Source organism: Lipotes vexillifer, unplaced genomic scaffold, assembly GCF_000442215.2.
Source record: "Lipotes vexillifer unplaced genomic scaffold, Lipotes_vexillifer_v1.1 scaffold994, whole genome shotgun sequence".
Lineage (NCBI taxonomy): Eukaryota > Metazoa > Chordata > Mammalia > Artiodactyla > Lipotidae > Lipotes > Lipotes vexillifer.
In genome coordinates this window covers 325,148-342,661 of record NW_006771292.1, presented here as the reverse complement: position 1 = coordinate 342,661, position 17,514 = coordinate 325,148, and the positions used below count along the sequence as shown (strand labels likewise).

Below are 17,514 nucleotides of genomic sequence, written 5' to 3'. Positions count from 1 at the left end.
AAAAAAAAAAAAAAAATGGTTTATGTGTGTGAGGATTCTTTTTCCTCCACATCCTCTCGAACACTTGTTTTTTGTTGTCTTTTTGGTAATAACCATTCTAACACGTGTGAAGTGATATTTCCCTGTGGTTTTGCATTTCCCTAATAATTAGTGAATTTGAGCACCTTTTCATGTTCCTGTTGGCCATCTGTGTTGGTGTGAATGGGAATTGGTGCCACCACTATGGAAAACAGTATGGAGGTTCCTCAAAAAATTAAGACTAGAACAACCAGGTGATCCGGCAATTCCACTTCTGGGTATTTATCTAAAGAGAATAAAAACACTAATTTGAAAAGATATGTGCACCCCCATGTTCATTGCAGCATTATTTATAATAGCCAAGATATGGTAACAGCCTAAGTGCCCATCGACAGATTAATGGATAAAGAAGATGTGATATGTATATACACACACAATGGAATATTTTTCAGCCACAAAAAAGATGAAATCTTGCCACTTATGACAACATGGTTGGACCTTGAGGGTATTATGATAACTGAAATAAGTTAGACCGAGAAAGACAAATACGGTATGATTTGTCTTACCGTATAAGACAAAACTTATAAAAGTTTTGAGTATAAAAAACAAAAACAAACACATAGATGCAGAAAACAGATTGGTGGTTACCAGAGGGACGGGGGTGGGAGGGAGAGCAAAATGGGTAAAGGGGGTCAATTGTATGGTGACACATGGAAACAAGACTTTTGGTGGTGAGCACACTGTAATGTACACAGAAGTTGAATTAAATGTTGCACCCATGAAACTTATTTAATGTCATAAAACAATGTTACCGCAATAAAACCAGAACAAAACAAAACATGGTTTATGAAGCATGGTAAATGGTTTTGAATATCAGAGCTAGTTTGGATGAGGCCCTGGTACTTCATAGCTCCCCATGCAGGTTTTAGACTTTGATCTCAATTGTACAGTGGGTGAGAAAGCCACACTTTACACTGATGGTTGTGCCACAGAGGAGGAGACCTGGCCTGAGGTCGGCTTGACAATGCCTGGAGGGTGAGCTATTAGTTGACCTCAAAGAAGCAACCAGGAAATGCTAGATTCCAACTTCTTGACTGAGTCACTGGAAGAGCAAGGAAGAAACTACCTGGCAGTTCTCAAGCTGCTGGCCTAGTGGTGAGACCCAGCTATTAGACAGCATGACTGCAGAACTTCTTAGTGTCACAAATCAGAAGCCAAATGATAATAAATAGAAGCCATAGAGAAAAGACCAGTAGTCTTCATAGAATTCCCCCAACATTATTTATTGGGCTCATTTCCCCCTAGAACTTTGGTTAAACACATGTTCGCTTGTTGTTGCACTAAAAATGATCCAAAAGGATAAAGTAAATAAGATACCTATTAACACAAGTGATTTGTTAAACCTATTTTGTTGTTCCCTATGTATTGCAGACAAAACTTCCAAAGAGATCTTTATCTGATAAACTACTTTAATTAAACAAAGACCTGAGATAACCAACAATGACCTACTGTATAGCACAGGGAACTCTATTCTGTGATACCTATACGAGAAAAGAATCTGATAAAGAATGAATATATGTATATGTATAACTGAATCACTTTGCTGTATACCTGAAACTAACACAACATTGTAAATCAACTATAATCCAATAAAATTAAAAAGGAAAAAAAAAACAAATACCTGATTGACTGTCACTTAACTGTGATAGCATAGCACTGAGCGGGATTCAAAAATAGCATTCAAGTAACAGATCAGTATTATGCACATTAAAATGGTCTTATTTCGTCCAGTTTTCAATTTTATGTATAATTAATTGAAGGTCTAACTTTGAGACATTATTTTCTCACTACCAGCTCTGTGGTCATCAAAATTCCATTATTAATATTTAGTTAGCATCAACGAAGTCTCACATTGCTGTTGGGCTTTTAATGTGTTACCATGAAAGCAAACTTTTATAGACCTGGATTTTGTTTCTTCTTGTAGGTTGATGAGGTAATGCTGACTCTGAAACAGGCTTTCAGCACGGCCGCTGCCCTGCAGAGTGCCAAGACCCAGATTAAGCTGTGCGAGGCCTGCCCTATGCACTCTTTGCATAAGCTCTGTGAAAGGATTGAAGGTACAGTATAAGTTAGCCTTGGCAGAGGCGAGTTTGCTTGGCAGAGAAAGACAAGTTTGCTTTGGCATTGGGGTAGTGAGAAAGTCGCTACTGTCATTGAATGCTTCTTTGTTTTGAGGTGAACCAAGAACCCCAAGAATCATTTCTCATGTCCAGTCAAATTTGTGCTGTCAGTCTCTCCTAGGTGCCTGGCTTTTTTTCCTCTTTCTTTTTAATTTCTTACTTTTTTTCCGGAGGCAGACTCAAGGGAGGAACTTGCATTTCCCACAGTTCCTAAGACTCTGCTATGTGCAAAGTGGGAACTGACCAAATATTTGTTGAATGAATGAAGAGAGGCAAAACTATCCCAGAATATCTACTTTTTAAGTCTTTCATTTTTTCCTTTCTCACTCGATGATGTGTTCTTTTTTTCCTAAAGGTTTAGAATAAGAATGAAACTTGCTTGGCTTTTCAGGGTCATTTGAAAATCACACAGATTATAGACATGATGTCATAAAGCAAGTTTTTTTTTTTTAAAATGTGTTTTGAGGAGAGGGAAGAGCATGAGGAAGAGGTGACCCTGACTTAGTTTCCCTTTCTTCTCCTTGTCTCTTACTAATAAAAATGGTTGAAAACTACTGTGCCAGAGAAGACACACAATTTAATAAACACTTGTTAAGCATCTAGCACGTGCCAGGCAGTGTGCTTGGCACTGGGGATGCGGAGATGGTTGAGATGTGGACCATGCCTTCAGGAAGCTTAGAGTCTAGAGTGGGAGACAGGCTTGTGAGCATGTAAATGCAATCAGTACGATAGGTGTTGGAGTCGATGGGGAGAGTGTGGACTCCAGAACAAAGCAGAGAATGGACAAGCCACTGTCAGTGCAAATGGAGATATCTGTTCAGTAGACAGGAGAATCATAGGCACGTGGGAAAATTGATGATGAACAGCCGTATTTATTGAATATCCACTCAACTGTGTGAACAAGCACTATTTAAATGCAATATTCAAAATTTTAAAATTTATAACTATAGGGCTTCCCTGGTGGTGCAGTGGTTGGGAGTCCGCCTGCCGATGCAGGGGACACAGGTTCGTGCCTCGGTCCGGGATGATCCCACAATGCCGTGAAGCGGCTGGGCCCGTGAGCCATGGCCGCTGAGCCTGCGCGTCTGGAGCCTGTGCTCCACAGCGGGAGAGGCCGCAGCAGTGAGAGGGCCGCGGACCCAAAAAAAAAAAAAAAAAAAAAATTTATAACTATAATTTTACAGAATGCACCTTATTTTCAAATATACATGGAAACTTTACAAAAATGGAACATTCTTTGGTGTATGGTAAAGAGAATATTATAAATCTGAGGAGGAAAGGTTGAGTGATTCAGGAAATGGTGTTGGATCAATTTGCTATCCAAAGAGACAAAGATTCCTTCCATTTATCCTACTCAAAATACATTCTAGGTGGATCAGAGTCCTCAATGCAAACAAACAAAATGCTAAAATCATTCAAAGAAAGTAAAAATATTATTTTGTCCCTAAACAAGAAAGCCTTTATTAAGACATAGAAATGCAGAAACTACCAAAAGAAGACATTGACAGATTTGACTTCATAAAATCTTAATATTTTTACACAACAACAACTGCTTACTTGGAAGTTAAATGATCAGTAACAAATGAGGAGAGACCAGATTGCTGTTCAGAATTTTCAGAATTTTTAAAGACTGTTATTATCTATAAGAAAAAGATAAAAGCACCAGTAGAAAATTACACAAATCATATTAAAAAACACTCCTCTGAAAAAAAATTTATAGTTTTAGAGACCTTTGTAAAGACAGAGAATACAGGGGCTTCCCTGGGGGCGCAATGCTTAAGAATCCGCCTGCCAGTGCAGGGGACACGGGTTCGAACCCTGTTCCCAGAAGATCCTACATGCCGTGGAGCAACTAAGCCCATGCACCACAACTACTGAGCCTGCACTCTAGAGCCCACGAGCCACAACTGCTGAGCCCACGTGCCACAACTACTGAAGCCCGCGTGCCTAGAACCCATGCTCCGCAACAAGAGAAGCCACCGCAATGAGAGGCCTGCGCACCGCCACCAAGAGTAGCCCATGCTCTCTGCAACTGGAGAAAGCCTGCACGCAGCAACAAAGACCCAATGCAGGCAAAAATAAATAAATAAAATAAGTTAATTGAAAAAAAAAAGAAAGAATACACATTATACATCCAGAAATAGTAGGGTCTCTTCCAAGATCATGAAGGGAGTGAAACTTAAGGTTCCCTAGCTTCAAGGTATGCATATATCTGAAGGGAGCAAATGAAGGGTTCATGTGAACTGGAAAAGATTCACACGGGCTTCTTCTCCTAAGGCCTTAGATAACACCTTCTGATATGATTGTTTTACCCTTGCCTTTGACATCGGGCGGGGCGGGCGTAGAGAGCCGAGCCGTAAGATAGGGCAGTGTTCTGATAGTGAGAATGAAAGGAATAGCAATAATGCAGATGCTCCCATAAGACTTACTGTGTCTCGGCACTGTTGTGTTTTCCATATATTAGCCCACTTAATCCATACTGAAATCCCACAAGATGGGTAGTGTGTTTTGAATCCTCATCTTACTGATGAGGAAACAGGCACTGAGACACATAGTGGGTAATAGCTGCCACATCCTTATTGCCTGGGAGGGGCCGAACCAGGATTTGAACTTGTTCAATCTGTTTCCAAAGCAACTTGATACTTCTGTCTGAAAGAATATCAGAAAGCCAGGATATTCAGGACCAAGCTGTCTTGAAGCCTTGGCATCAGTGTTTCCCAAAGAGTTGTTTTCACCTGGCTAAGATAACAGTGTGAATTCTAAACTTGGGTTAGGCTTAAGTACAAAGTACAAAGCTGGAAAAAGGACCACATTCAGATTCAACACAAATTCATAGGAAGAGAAAGTGAGAAAGATATTTAGAGATATTTAGAAGTATCTAGATATTTGGATTTCATATTACTTACTCATGTCATTGACTCACCTGTCAATACCTTTGGCTGCATTAATAAGGAGTTCTGGGCTTCCCTAGTAGTGCAGTGGTTGAGAGTCTGCCTGCCGATGCAGGGGACACGGGTTCGAGCCCTGGTCTGGGAAGATCCCACATGCTGCGGAGCAACTGGCCCCGTAAGCCACAACTTATGAGCCTGCGTGTCTGAAGCCTGTGCTCCACAACAAGAGAGGCCATGGTAGTGAGAGGCCCGTGCACCACAATGAAGAGTGGCCCCCGCTTGCCGCAACTGGAGAAAGCCCTCGCACAGAAACGAAGACCCAACACAGCAAGAATAAATAAATAAATAAATAATAAATAAATAATTTAAAATGAATATCTGCTTTAAAAAATAAATAAATAAAAAGATGCTATGAAACAATGTCATATCAAAAAGCAAACACACTGATTTCTACAATCAAAAAAAAAAATGAGCTCTTTCTCTACTGAAAAAATAAAGGGAAAAGATACTTATGCTGATATTGAGTCCTAATCATCTATCCCTATGTCAAGGGAGCCTTGTCATTTAGACCAGGAAGAAAAGCACCAGCCATGTTGGGGGACCAAAGTGAATCCAGGAGATAGTGTCTAAGGGGACCGTCTCTCAAGGACCAATCCTCAGAATGTGAAACTGAAGTGATGTTGAGCACTGTAGAGGTGGAGCAATTACCCTCAGTCGGGTTTTCCTACAATAACGTGCATGAGGGCTACATAGTATACTTACCTCTCAGGATCGGTTAATTCACTCACCAGTGACCCTAAACTGTGGTGAAGAAGAAAGTCAAATCAGATTCAAGGCGGAGTAGGGGGCATGCATAATTTGCAAATAAGCTGTTTGCAATTCCTCCCCTGAAATAAAGGACTAAAGAAACTTCCTGGGCCATAGATTTAGTTACCTACTTCAAATAAGGACCCTCTTTACTTCTCCTCTTTTTAATCTTTTATCCTCCTACACATGCTAATAACATGCTGGAATATTAAACAACATAAAACAAAACAAAAACAATCATGCGAATCAGTTTCTTAATATATTGCCTAAGGAACCTATTAAGGAGGCTTTGCCAGCAAATAATAAATTGTGGTAGTGAGTGGCATCACACCGTCAAAATGAATTTTAGTGTTTCTGTACGTGGTCACAGAGATTTTCACAGCATTTTATTGTATATTGTGCAAAGAAAGGTAGAGCTGAGAAGTTTTCAGAAGTTTTTCTTCTTTCTGCACAGTGGTTTAAAACAGGCCCAGTGGTGGCATTCTACACGTTCTAACCATGATGAAATGAATTCTCCTTCTTTTAAAACAATGCATATTTTGAGGTGAATCTCTCCTAGGGATTTTAAAGTACAGTCTACCTATAACAGTCATTAAATACTATACGTGGCTAGATATCCTCTTTCTAATCAAAGTACGGTAACAACAGGATAAGTGGTCCCTAACTATGTAAAGGAGATCTGTTACTTAAAAATGGATGGTCCGGTGAATCATTGTAAATATGAATTACATTTCCCTTTTAAAAAAATTTATAAAAACAAAAATGTTTTCATGGAAAAAATTTTTGCCCAAGGACTTAATATAAATTATATGCAGAAGTACACTAGATATATAAATAATATGGTAGAAAGAGGTAAACAATTTCTTGGGAAAATAGTAACACTAAAAAATGTCACTAAAAACTAATAAGGGCTTCCCTGGTGGCTCAGTGGTTGGGAGTCCGCCTGCCGATGCAGGGGACGCGGGTTCGTGCCCCGGTCCGGGAGGATCCCGCGTGCTGCGGAGCGGCTAGGCCCGTGAGCCATGCCCGCTGGGCCTGCGTGTCCGGAGCCTGTGCTCCGCAGCGGGAGAGGCCACAGCAGTGAGAGGCCTGTGTACCGCAAAAACAAACAAGCAAACAAACAAAAACTAATGATGCCCTAGAAGTTTTATTACCAAGACCTGTATAAGGGGGAGAGCTTCCTGTGTAAGCTCTAGCTCTACTTTTTAATATTAGTAGCTATTCTTTCTTTTTTAAATGTCAAGTTTTAAGCTTAGAGATTTTGGCCAAGGCTAGTGTTCACCTATGAGTTTCTAGGGTGGCTAAGTTTGTTAGTATATTCAATGGTATCTGGTTATGCTGTTGATTTGGTGTCATGTAGACATTTTTTGTTACTAAGTCTGACTTCAAGATTACTGACGAGGGCCATTGATTTTGGTGAGGAGGTTTTCCATTTTGTTTTAATCATTTTATTGTAGTGTTCCAAGGTCTGTCATAGGCAGGAACACATCTCCTTGAAAAGATTTAACTTCAGAGCTTGCTGGTGAAGGGACAAGCTGCAGTGCATTTTATATATACATATATATATATTTATACACACACACACACACACACACACACACACATATACACACACATACACATATTGATCTCTGTGGCTAGAACCTGTTTAACACCAATCCCCATCATTTCCCTTAGGTCTCTATCCGCCAAGAGCCAAGCTGGTAATACAGAGGCATCTCTCGTCCCTGACAGATAATGAGCAAGCTGACATCTTTGAACGAGTTCAGGTAACATTATTTATAGTCCTCACAATTAAGGTATAAGGAATGAGAACTGGACCCTGTTTCTGTGAGTTCCTTTTTCCATTTCTCTATCTGACATTAAACATAGATATACTACTGTACTATTGGATAGTTACTACAATGCCACTCTTACTTTTGTTTCTAAGAGCAGCTAAATGCTTAGCTTTACTTAACGTTTGTCTGCCAGACAGATAAAACGAAATGAGGATAAAGTAAAACGATAAAAGCTGTGTTGCCATAATGTGTTCTCTGTCTGTCTGTTCAACAGAAAATGAAGGCAGTCAATGACCAGGAGGAAAACGAACTTGTGATTTTACATCTGAGGCAGCTGTGCGAAGCCAAGCAGAGGACACACATACATATTGGGGAAGGCCCATCGGTGAGATGTTTTCTAGTTGACCTATTTTTGTTCTTTTCATATATTCAGTCAAAATATCACAGAAGATGTAAAAGGAGTTTCTTTCCTTTGTCTTCTCATCTTTAGGGCTAAGCCCTAATAGTCTTTTTTAACCCCCCAGCATTTTAGAAGTTTTATAGGAAATTGTAGCAAACATTGGCACATTGAGATAAAATAGTAATGATTTTAAAATGTAAAAAGAATTGTGAGTTTTGGTAGAAAACCAGTAATAATAAATGCTCATGATTTAGAATGAACATACATTTTTAGTAATATTAGTCCATTATTTTATTTCAAATTCATATGAACATCTTATTTCATTAAAAACTTACATAACCTTGAGTGGTAAAGAGCAGACGTGCAAAGAAGCAGTAATGTCATGGAAACGGCTACCCTGGCTGCAAACAAAGGGATGATATTTTTGTGCACGTGGTTTAGAATGTGTTCCCAGCTGCATGTAGGTAAAGCAAGCCCACTGGCAGCAACATCTAAAGAAATCATGACATATTTACCTCTTGATGACACTAATTCAGGTGATGTCTTAATCTCACTCTATTCGGAACAAGCCACATATCGTGTGATAAGTGATTCCTTAATTATTTATTGTACAAGCACTTCTAGAGGACCTTCTGTGAATCAAGCTATGTGGTAATGGTGACAAAAAAAGACGTGAATAATGACGTAGCCTACAGAGAAGAGCTCAAAGAATCCAAAAGGGGATGCAAACGTAAATAGATACATATAATAGAGGCAACAAGATGGCTTTTTAAAATTCCTCTTAGTTTTATTTTATTTTTTTATATCTTTATCGGAGTATAATTGCTTTACAATGTTGTGTTAGTTTCTGCTGTACAACAAAGTGAATCATATATGTATACATATATCCCCATATGCCCTCCCTCTTGAGCCTCGCTCCCACCCTCCCCATCCCACCCCTCTAGGTGGTCACAAAGCACCAAGCTGATCTCCCTGTGCTATGCAGCAGCTTCCCATTAGCCATCCATCGCACATTTGGTAGTGTATATATGTCAGTGCTACTCTCTCACTTCGTCCCAGCTTCCCCTTCCCCGCCACATCCTCAAGTCCGTTCTCTATGTCTGCATCTTTATTCCTGCCCTGCCACTAGTTTCATCAGTACTGTTTTTTTAGATTCCATATATGTACATTAGCTTACTATTCGTTTTTCTCTTTCTGACCTACTTCTCTCTGTATGACAGACACTACGTCCATCCACCTCACTACAAATAACTCACTATCATTTCTTTTTATGGCTGAGTAATATTCCACTGTATATATGTGCCACATCTTCTTTATCCATTCATCTGTCAGAGGACACTTAGGTTGCTTCCATGTCCTGGCTATTGCAAATAGAGCTGCAATGAACATTGTGGTACATGACTCTTTTTGAATTATGGTTTTCTCCAGGTATATGCCCAGTAGTGGGATTGCTGGATCGTACGGTAGTTCTATTTTTAGTTTTTTAAGAAACCTCCATACTGTTCTCCATAGTGGGTGTATCAATTTACATTCCCAAGGAATTGTGTTTTAAGAAAGGAACATTAAGTGCAAAGTTAAGTGGTAACTTTGTAACCATGAGTGAATATACTGCATGGAGGCCCTCCAAGGACATACTGGTGTTTTTAGGGCTTGCATGGGAATTATGGGAAAATAAGGCTGGAAGGCTAGGCAGCAGCAGGATGATGAATAGCCTTAAGTGCTAGATCAGACTTTGTCACTCAAGGACTTCAGGTTAGAGCGTGAGAGGATCAGATGTGTGGCTGGTTGGGTAAGGGGGTTGACAGTGTTAGGACTGAAGTCACATTCTCAAGTTAGGAGACCTTGGTAATAGAATACGTGAGAAGTGATTCATTTATCAAGTGCATACTATGTACTAGGCAACAGAGATGAATAATGACAGCTCTAACTGTAAGAAGAAACCAACCTGCAATCAAATGAATTAAAATATGGAAATATGGTGTGATTGGCACAGAGATGTATGTACCAGACAAGAGATAACCCTGGGACATAAATAGATTGAATGATTCTGTCTTGAAAAATGTATTTTGTCTCAGAGAGAGGGTAAACTGGAGCCCTGGAGATGTGAGGGAGGGACTGAGTCAAGAGCAATTTGGGAGGCATGATCCTTGGGACTTCGTGACTGATGGGATAGATATGTTTAGGAAGAGAGAGGGACTTGCTGGGAGAGACTTCAAGGTTTCAGATTTGGAGGAATTAGATGTCATAGCTAGGAAATACAGAAAGAAGGCAAGAGCGAGGCGAAAGATGGAAACAAGAAATAAGAATTCAATTTTGGAAGTGTGAGATTTAGTCAGAAGAATGGATTTGGTGCTCGTAGAATTTGAGCTGACATTATAAATGTGGAAGACTGTGAGCTTTGTCACAGATTTGAAGTCGAAGGAGGGTGTTCTGAGGAGCGCCCACATTTCAGGCAATGAGTGAATTAAAATGGAGCCAGTGATAAAGACTGAAAGGGAATAATGAGGTAGAAGGATTTATTATGGTGAATGACCAAGGTAGGAGAAGGCTTCAAGCAAGAAGATCAACAATGTCCAATGACATAGGAAGGTCAAGAAACATAAAGACTAAAATCTGTTCATGGCTTTGATGAAATCAGTCGTTGGTGGTGATAGTCATGTTGACCAGAAGGCCGAAGGCAGTATGTGAGGAGTGATATGCATTTTCTATATGATGGAGGGCGGTCAAGATCACAGAGGAGATTTTAACAAATTGTGCGTGTTTTCCTGTCAGTATACTTAAGTTCCTCCCACCCTCTCTCTCTTTCCCTCTCTTGCTCCCTCTTTGCCTTTCTTCCTTCCATTTATTCACCTGGTATTCACTGAGTAGCTGCTGTGTCGGGCATTGTGCTAAGTGCCAATACGATTTCCCTATCTTTGATGCGTCATTCATCTCAAAGCCTTAGAATGATGAGTCAACCCAGTCCTTATACACAGCCCGAACCCAGTCCAGCCCACATCTCTATCTATTGTTTTCTTTCCTTTTTGATTGTGATCATGTTTCTTTTATCAGTAACTCCTTAGATGACCACGTGGAGCCAGATCCAGTATGGACCTCTGTTGCCTCCTGCATAGACTGTCCTGAAGCCTTCAATCTGATCTTCCAGTCTCTGATTTCCCAGTCCTTTAGGTGATTTTTGAACAGTCCTTTCACATAAATCTTCCCCAAACATTACTTTCACAGTGATGCCCCTCTGCTTGTAAACTGTGATCAGTGATTCTTCCTAATTATCCAGCACTTAAGACCATTCAAGGTTTTATCTCCAGCTTCACTTTCCCACTTTCCACTACTGTCCTCTGTTTTAGTCAAACACCTGTACTGACACCCTGTCCCGTGAGCATCCCAGCCTTTATGATTTTGCCAGCACCATGCCCAGTGTTGGGAAAGTCTTCACCTCCTTTTTTCTGCCTGTCTGAATCCCATGTATCCTTTTCTTCCTGACCATTGAGACCCATAACTCATGGTTCCATTTTTGATACTTACGCGTTGCTTTGTGTCACTGCTACGAGTGAACGTATTTCCTCCCCAAGCAAAGGATGAGTTTTCTCTCTTGGAAGCTTCCTGGCACTAAGAACCATGTAATATACATAGTAGCTTTTTATCTCTATATAAGATAAAATATTTAGAGAACCTCATATAGTGGACACATTGTAGATTCTCATACAGTTCAGTACTATCAGTGAATACTTGTCGATTGAAAAGATAAATGACCCACTCACAAATGAAAATGGAATTATAACAAAGGCATTAGCAGAATCCAGCTTTACTAGAAGATGCTTTGTTCTTTGAAACCAATTTTTTGTGTTTTCCTTGGTAATTTGGATATAAAGTATGTAACTTGGAAAGGGATGGTTATAGTTGTTAATCAAAATAACAGCAGTAAAAATGGACATCTCAAGTTTAGTTTTTGTTAAATGCAGCACGAATATCTTAGCAGAAAGGAAAGACATAAAGGAAAGATCTTATTTCTGTCTTTTTTATTACTTACAATATTAAAAATTAATCTCTGTTGCTTATAATCTGTGTGTTCACGATGTGGAACCTAATTTATTACTTCTTAATAGAACTACAGAAGAATTCTCATGCTTTTTAATGGCTTAGCCATAAGCCTGTCTTTAAAGCTTCATTTAACCTTGAGTATTTCCAACCTAAAATGTATGTTTTTCTTCCCACAGACTATTTCAAATAGTACAATCCCAGAAAATGCGACGAGCAGTGGAAGGTTCAAACTTGACATTCTGAAAAATAAAGCTAAGAGATCCTTAACTAGCTCCCTGGAAAATATCTTCTCAAGGGTAAGATTAAACTGAGGCTCTTTAAGGTATTATGTCTGTGTTTTCTAACTGCTTCATTCTCAACTGGCTCACCGAACATTTCCTTTAAAAAAAAAATTAAGATAACTTTAAGTTAGTTAACACTTATTTAAAATAGTCTCTCAAAAAAAGTCTCATTTTCAGATCTAGATTTATTCTGGTGCCTCTGATCTCTGAATTTGAGCAGTTGAGATATATGTATAGAAAAGGGGAAATAATAGAATATTGATGGCCAATCCTTTAGGAACTTTTTATTGTTTGCCACATAAAGTTATAAAGAAGCCCTTCTTTCACTTATTCCTAGGAGCTGATAGGGAATGCTGAAAATAGTAAGTATAAGTTAACAGACACGCGTGTATTCCATTCAGTGAATTTATATATTCTGTTTAAAAATAAGCAAAATTATTTCTCTTCCTCTTCATTTTCCCCTTCCTGAGCAATTCACTCCTAATGCTATTAGACGAGACACAGCAATGTTGATGTCTCGGGTCTGTAAGGCAGGGAAGCCACAGTGGCTCAGCACAGGGGGACAGAGCCTGCATGGGTGCTCTGTATGGGGGTGACCTAGTGCAGCATGTGGACACCAGAGTGCGGTGAGGAGGGTGTCAGCCTACGGGGGCAACCTGGTTTCTGGAAGTGGAGTGAGAGCCGGTGAAGAGGGCATCCTACAGAGGGATGGCTCAGAGTCAGAGTGGAGGGGAGAAAGCATTCAGGGTGCCCAGTACAAGGATGGCACCCATGGGTGGGGAGGCTGGAGCCTGAGTGGGGTGAGGAGAGTGTGAGGTGTCAATTGTGGAGGTGGGTTACACACAGGCAACTGATCAAATATGTAAATGTTTAAGGATAGTGGGATTCTGGGAGAAGGGAATTACAAATATGAAAGGGGAGGAAATTAGAATGAGTTCTGTGTTGTTGGATTCAACTCAGAGGTGGCAGTATGGAATCTTGGTTTTCTATTTTGAGCAATAGAATTACATATATTATGTTCTGTGTAATGTATATGTATTAATATATACGTGTGTCAGTAAATGTGTACCTATGGTCCCTGACTTTGTCCACTGATAGGAGCTGAGAACAGCTTTTCTATAGATGCCAGATAATAAATTAAGCCTGGTTGGATGACCCAGATTTTAGGTCTGGCACTCAGATTTTTTATTTTTTATTTTTTATTTTTTTGCGTACGCGGGCCTCTCACTGTTACAGCCTCTCCCGTTGCGGAGCACAGGCTCCAGACACACAGGCTCAGCGGCCATGGCTCACGGGCCCAGCCGCTCCGTGGCATGTGGGATCTTCCTGGACCGGGGCACGAACCCGTGTCCCCTGCATCGGCAGGCGGACTCTCAACCACTGCGCCACCAGGGAAGCCCTGGCACTCAGATTTTGGTTTCCATATATCATTCTTTAAGAAGGAACCATGATCCTGGGAGAACTGGCTAGTTCCAGGACTACAGGGAAAGTACAAGGTAAGTCCAGAGCATCGTGGTGTTCTAGATAGTAAGGAAGTACTCAAAGAAAGGTAACAGCATGTCACAAAGACATAAAAACCTTGAAGGCCTTCCACTGGTGACATCTGAGACAATGAATATCAAAATAAATGATAGCAACAGATAGTGACTTGTTGTATAAGATAGGAAACTATAAGTCTATTCTGATAGGAAAAATAAATTAATACATTGGAAATTTGATCATGATCAGGATATTTACTGGGTAGAATTAATACCTATTAATTACAAAGGGGAAAATAGTAACTTTACAATGGAAAAAGCTGGCAGGCACCACCTTAATCAAATGATCAATTTGAACATCTTCAGCAATGGGACAAATTGAAATCCTGTGCCACTGATACAAAGAACACAGTGGCACTTCTGTAGTATTCCTGCCAAAGGGGCAGTACCTGAATCTAATCTTGAGGAAACATCAACAAACCCACATTGAGATACAGTCTACAAAATAACTACCTGTTATCTTCCAAAGTGTTAAAAGCAAGAAAGTCAAGTGCAGTAGTACATTGGGACACAGTGACTTGTGATGTCTGGTGTTCTCATTTTTATTTCTTTGCTAGAACTCAAAATACTTTTATGGGTAAATTTCTGTCGATGATTGAGATTCTTGTTAATTCTAACAAAAGCCTTGCAGCAAGCATGGTCATTTGACAATATGCTATTATTTTATTAGCAGGAAACAGAATTTAGGAAAAGAGCCTCTAGATTTGTCAGAAGTGTGTTCATGCAACTTTTCATAAACTTTTCCTACCTCCTCCTCTTCAAAATTTATAAATCAGTTATGTTCTTTCTTTCTCTCTCATTCCTTCCCTCCCTCCTTTTCTCCCTCTCTCCTATGGTGTTCAGTGAGAATTTTAGTAGGAAGATCATTTACATAGGTGGTCAGAGGATCCGATTTCCAGATCTGGCCCTAGCAGGTTTTACATTTATTTATCTTTATTTACAAATTATTTACCTTTTCTGAGCCATTGTTTCCCCACTTGTGAAATGGGCATACTCATACCTGCTTAGGTCATATTACCGTGAGGGTGTAATGTCAGTGTGTTAGGAAAATATCACACTGTAGGTATGAGCTGGTACATACAGCAGTGGTAAGCTCTGAAACCTCTGTCATTTATAAAAGGACACAAGGGTATTTAGAGTGTGATGCTCTTTATCCCACTGAGTACCTTGGCATTCTGCACAGTACGTGCACGGCTGACTTTGAAGTGCTGCTTACATAGCTTTGCATGGCTGTAATGACTTTTCAGCAAGGGCACTGCCAACCTGTTTTGGTCAAGGTGGATACTGTAGCTTTTGTGTCCCAAAGTGCTGGTAAGTACCATAAATTACATGACCTAACAAGGTCTTAGACCTAACAAGGTCTTACTTGCACCATATGCAGCAGAATGGACTTCTTGAGAAGGTTGGCAGCTACCCATGTTGTATCAAAGGTTACATAGTAAAGGGTTTTTGCGTACTTCTGAAACTTGTCAGTTTATTTTTTTCTCTCTGAGTGACATAGGAGAAAATTGACACGCCAGTCATAGTTTGGCTCATAACTGCTGCTATTTTTAAAAGTCAGAATATTTTATTTAACTAACTATAGTTGTTTATGAAATAGGATACATTTTTAAAATGTTTTAAAGCTTAGCTCATTAGCAATTAAAAAGTGGGTCCAAGGTGAAAGGCTTGACACATGCATTACCAAATCATAATATAGTTAAACTAAAAAAGCTATCTGCTCAAAGGTGAAAAGGCAAAGTCTTGTATTCTGGTTGTTTTTTGCTTTTTCTTTCTTTTTTTTAAAAATTAATTAATTTATTTATTTTGGCTGCGTTGGGTCTTCGTTGCTGTGCGCAGGCTTTCTCCAGTTGCGGTGAGCAGGGGCTACCCTTTGTTACTGTGTGCAGGCTTCTCATTGCGGAGCATGGGCTGTAGGCATGCGGGCTTCAGTAGACATGGCTCGTAGGCTCAGTAGTTGTGGCGCATGGGCTTAGTTGCTCTACAGCATGTGGGATCTTCCCAGACCAGGGCTCTAACCCGTGTCCCCTGCATTTGCAGGTGGATTCTTAACCACTGCACCACCAGGGAAGTCCCTGTTGCTTTTTCTTAAATTGAAGCTTTCCAAAAGAGGAACATTTCCTAATATATTTATTAATATATGTTTATAGTTCTAAAAGAGAAATATTCACTAATATAAAGTGTAAGTCGTTAGAAAACAGTCCTCAAGGGACTTCCCTGGTGGTGCAGTGATTAAGAATCCGCCTACCAATGCAGGAGACACGGGTTCGAGCCCTGGTCCTGGAAGATGCCACATGCTGTGGCGCAACTAAGCCTGTGCGCCACAACTACTGAGCCTGCGCTCTAGAGCCCTCGAGCCACAACTACTGAAACCCGTGCGCCTAGAGCCCATGTTCTGCAACAAGAGAAGCCACCGCAGTGAGAAGCCCGTGCACCCCAATGAAGGGGAGCCCCCGCTCACCACAGCTAGAGAAAGCCCGCGCACAGCTGCGAAGACCCAACACAGCCAAAAATAAATAAATTTATTAAAAAAAGAAAAGTAAGTCCTCATTTCACTTTCTCTTCAGAGTAATAGCCATTGTCCTCGCTTGTTGAAATGTGTGAATTAGTGATTTGGGTAGAGTATAATTTTAAAGTAAGTTTATTTTTCTTTGTGTGTAAGAAAAACTCATGGATAAAACACTCCTATGAGTAATATGTGTCATTTAAGTGTTTTTCTACTGATGGAAGTTGTTTGATATCCATCTGACTACTTTCTCTATTGTGACCAAATAACCTGTTTGAGATAACCAGGCAGGTTGGCATGTAAGTAGCAGCTAAAAAATAGCAGAAAGCAACGTGGCCCATTTTTCTTTTCCACACACACGAACCCAATAATTTATCAGCTAAATGTATACTTTATTACTGGAAGTATGTCAGGTTATGGTATAGAACTGAAGAACTGAAAGAGCCTTCATCAAGTTTTGGGGCATTTGCAAAATAACCCTTAACCAATGTAGGTTAATTGGTTTTATTTGTAATTCTACTTTTCACAAAGCTCTATCTTCAGGAGGTAGTGTTGAGTGAGAGCTCAAGAACCTCACTTTAAAGTTGTACTCCCTGAATTCAAATTGCTGCTCTGTCCTTTAACTGTGTAAACATTGGCAACCTAATCTGTAAGAACTTCAGTCTCCTTATCTGTAAAGTTGAGCCAAAAAACTATACCTACTTCATTAGAATTGTTGTGGGAATGAAGGAGGTAATGCATGGTAAAATATTTAACATAGTACATGGCACGTGGTAAGCATTCAGTAATATAGATGCAGCCGTTTGTTTTATGATTGATATAGCTGTTACTTAGGGAGCCACCAGAAATAGAAAACTATAATTGATACACATAGATAAGAATAAATATTGCTTCTATGAAACAAGGTAGGATACCATAAATATAAGAGTCCATGGAGAACAGGAAAGAACTCTTACAACTTTCTGATGGTGGACAGAAAAAGAAAAATTCAGTTGAAGGCTAGGAAACTAGTGTTGAAAAAAAACTTCTGGAAAGTAAAGCAAAATGACAAAGAAATAGAAAATAAGAGAACGAGGT

General features: G+C 39.8%; 1 protein-coding gene across 1 annotated transcript in view; it reads left to right on the top strand.

Annotated features, from left to right (window-relative positions):
• Positions 1 to 17,514, top strand: part of TBC1D4 (TBC1 domain family member 4) — a 209,179-nt gene that overhangs the window by 142,189 nt on the left and 49,476 nt on the right. The window contains 3 exon segments of the mRNA XM_007446595.1: positions 7,574 to 7,665; positions 7,949 to 8,059; positions 12,289 to 12,408. Of these exon segments, the coding sequence (XP_007446657.1) occupies positions 7,574 to 7,665; positions 7,949 to 8,059; positions 12,289 to 12,408 (323 nt within the window).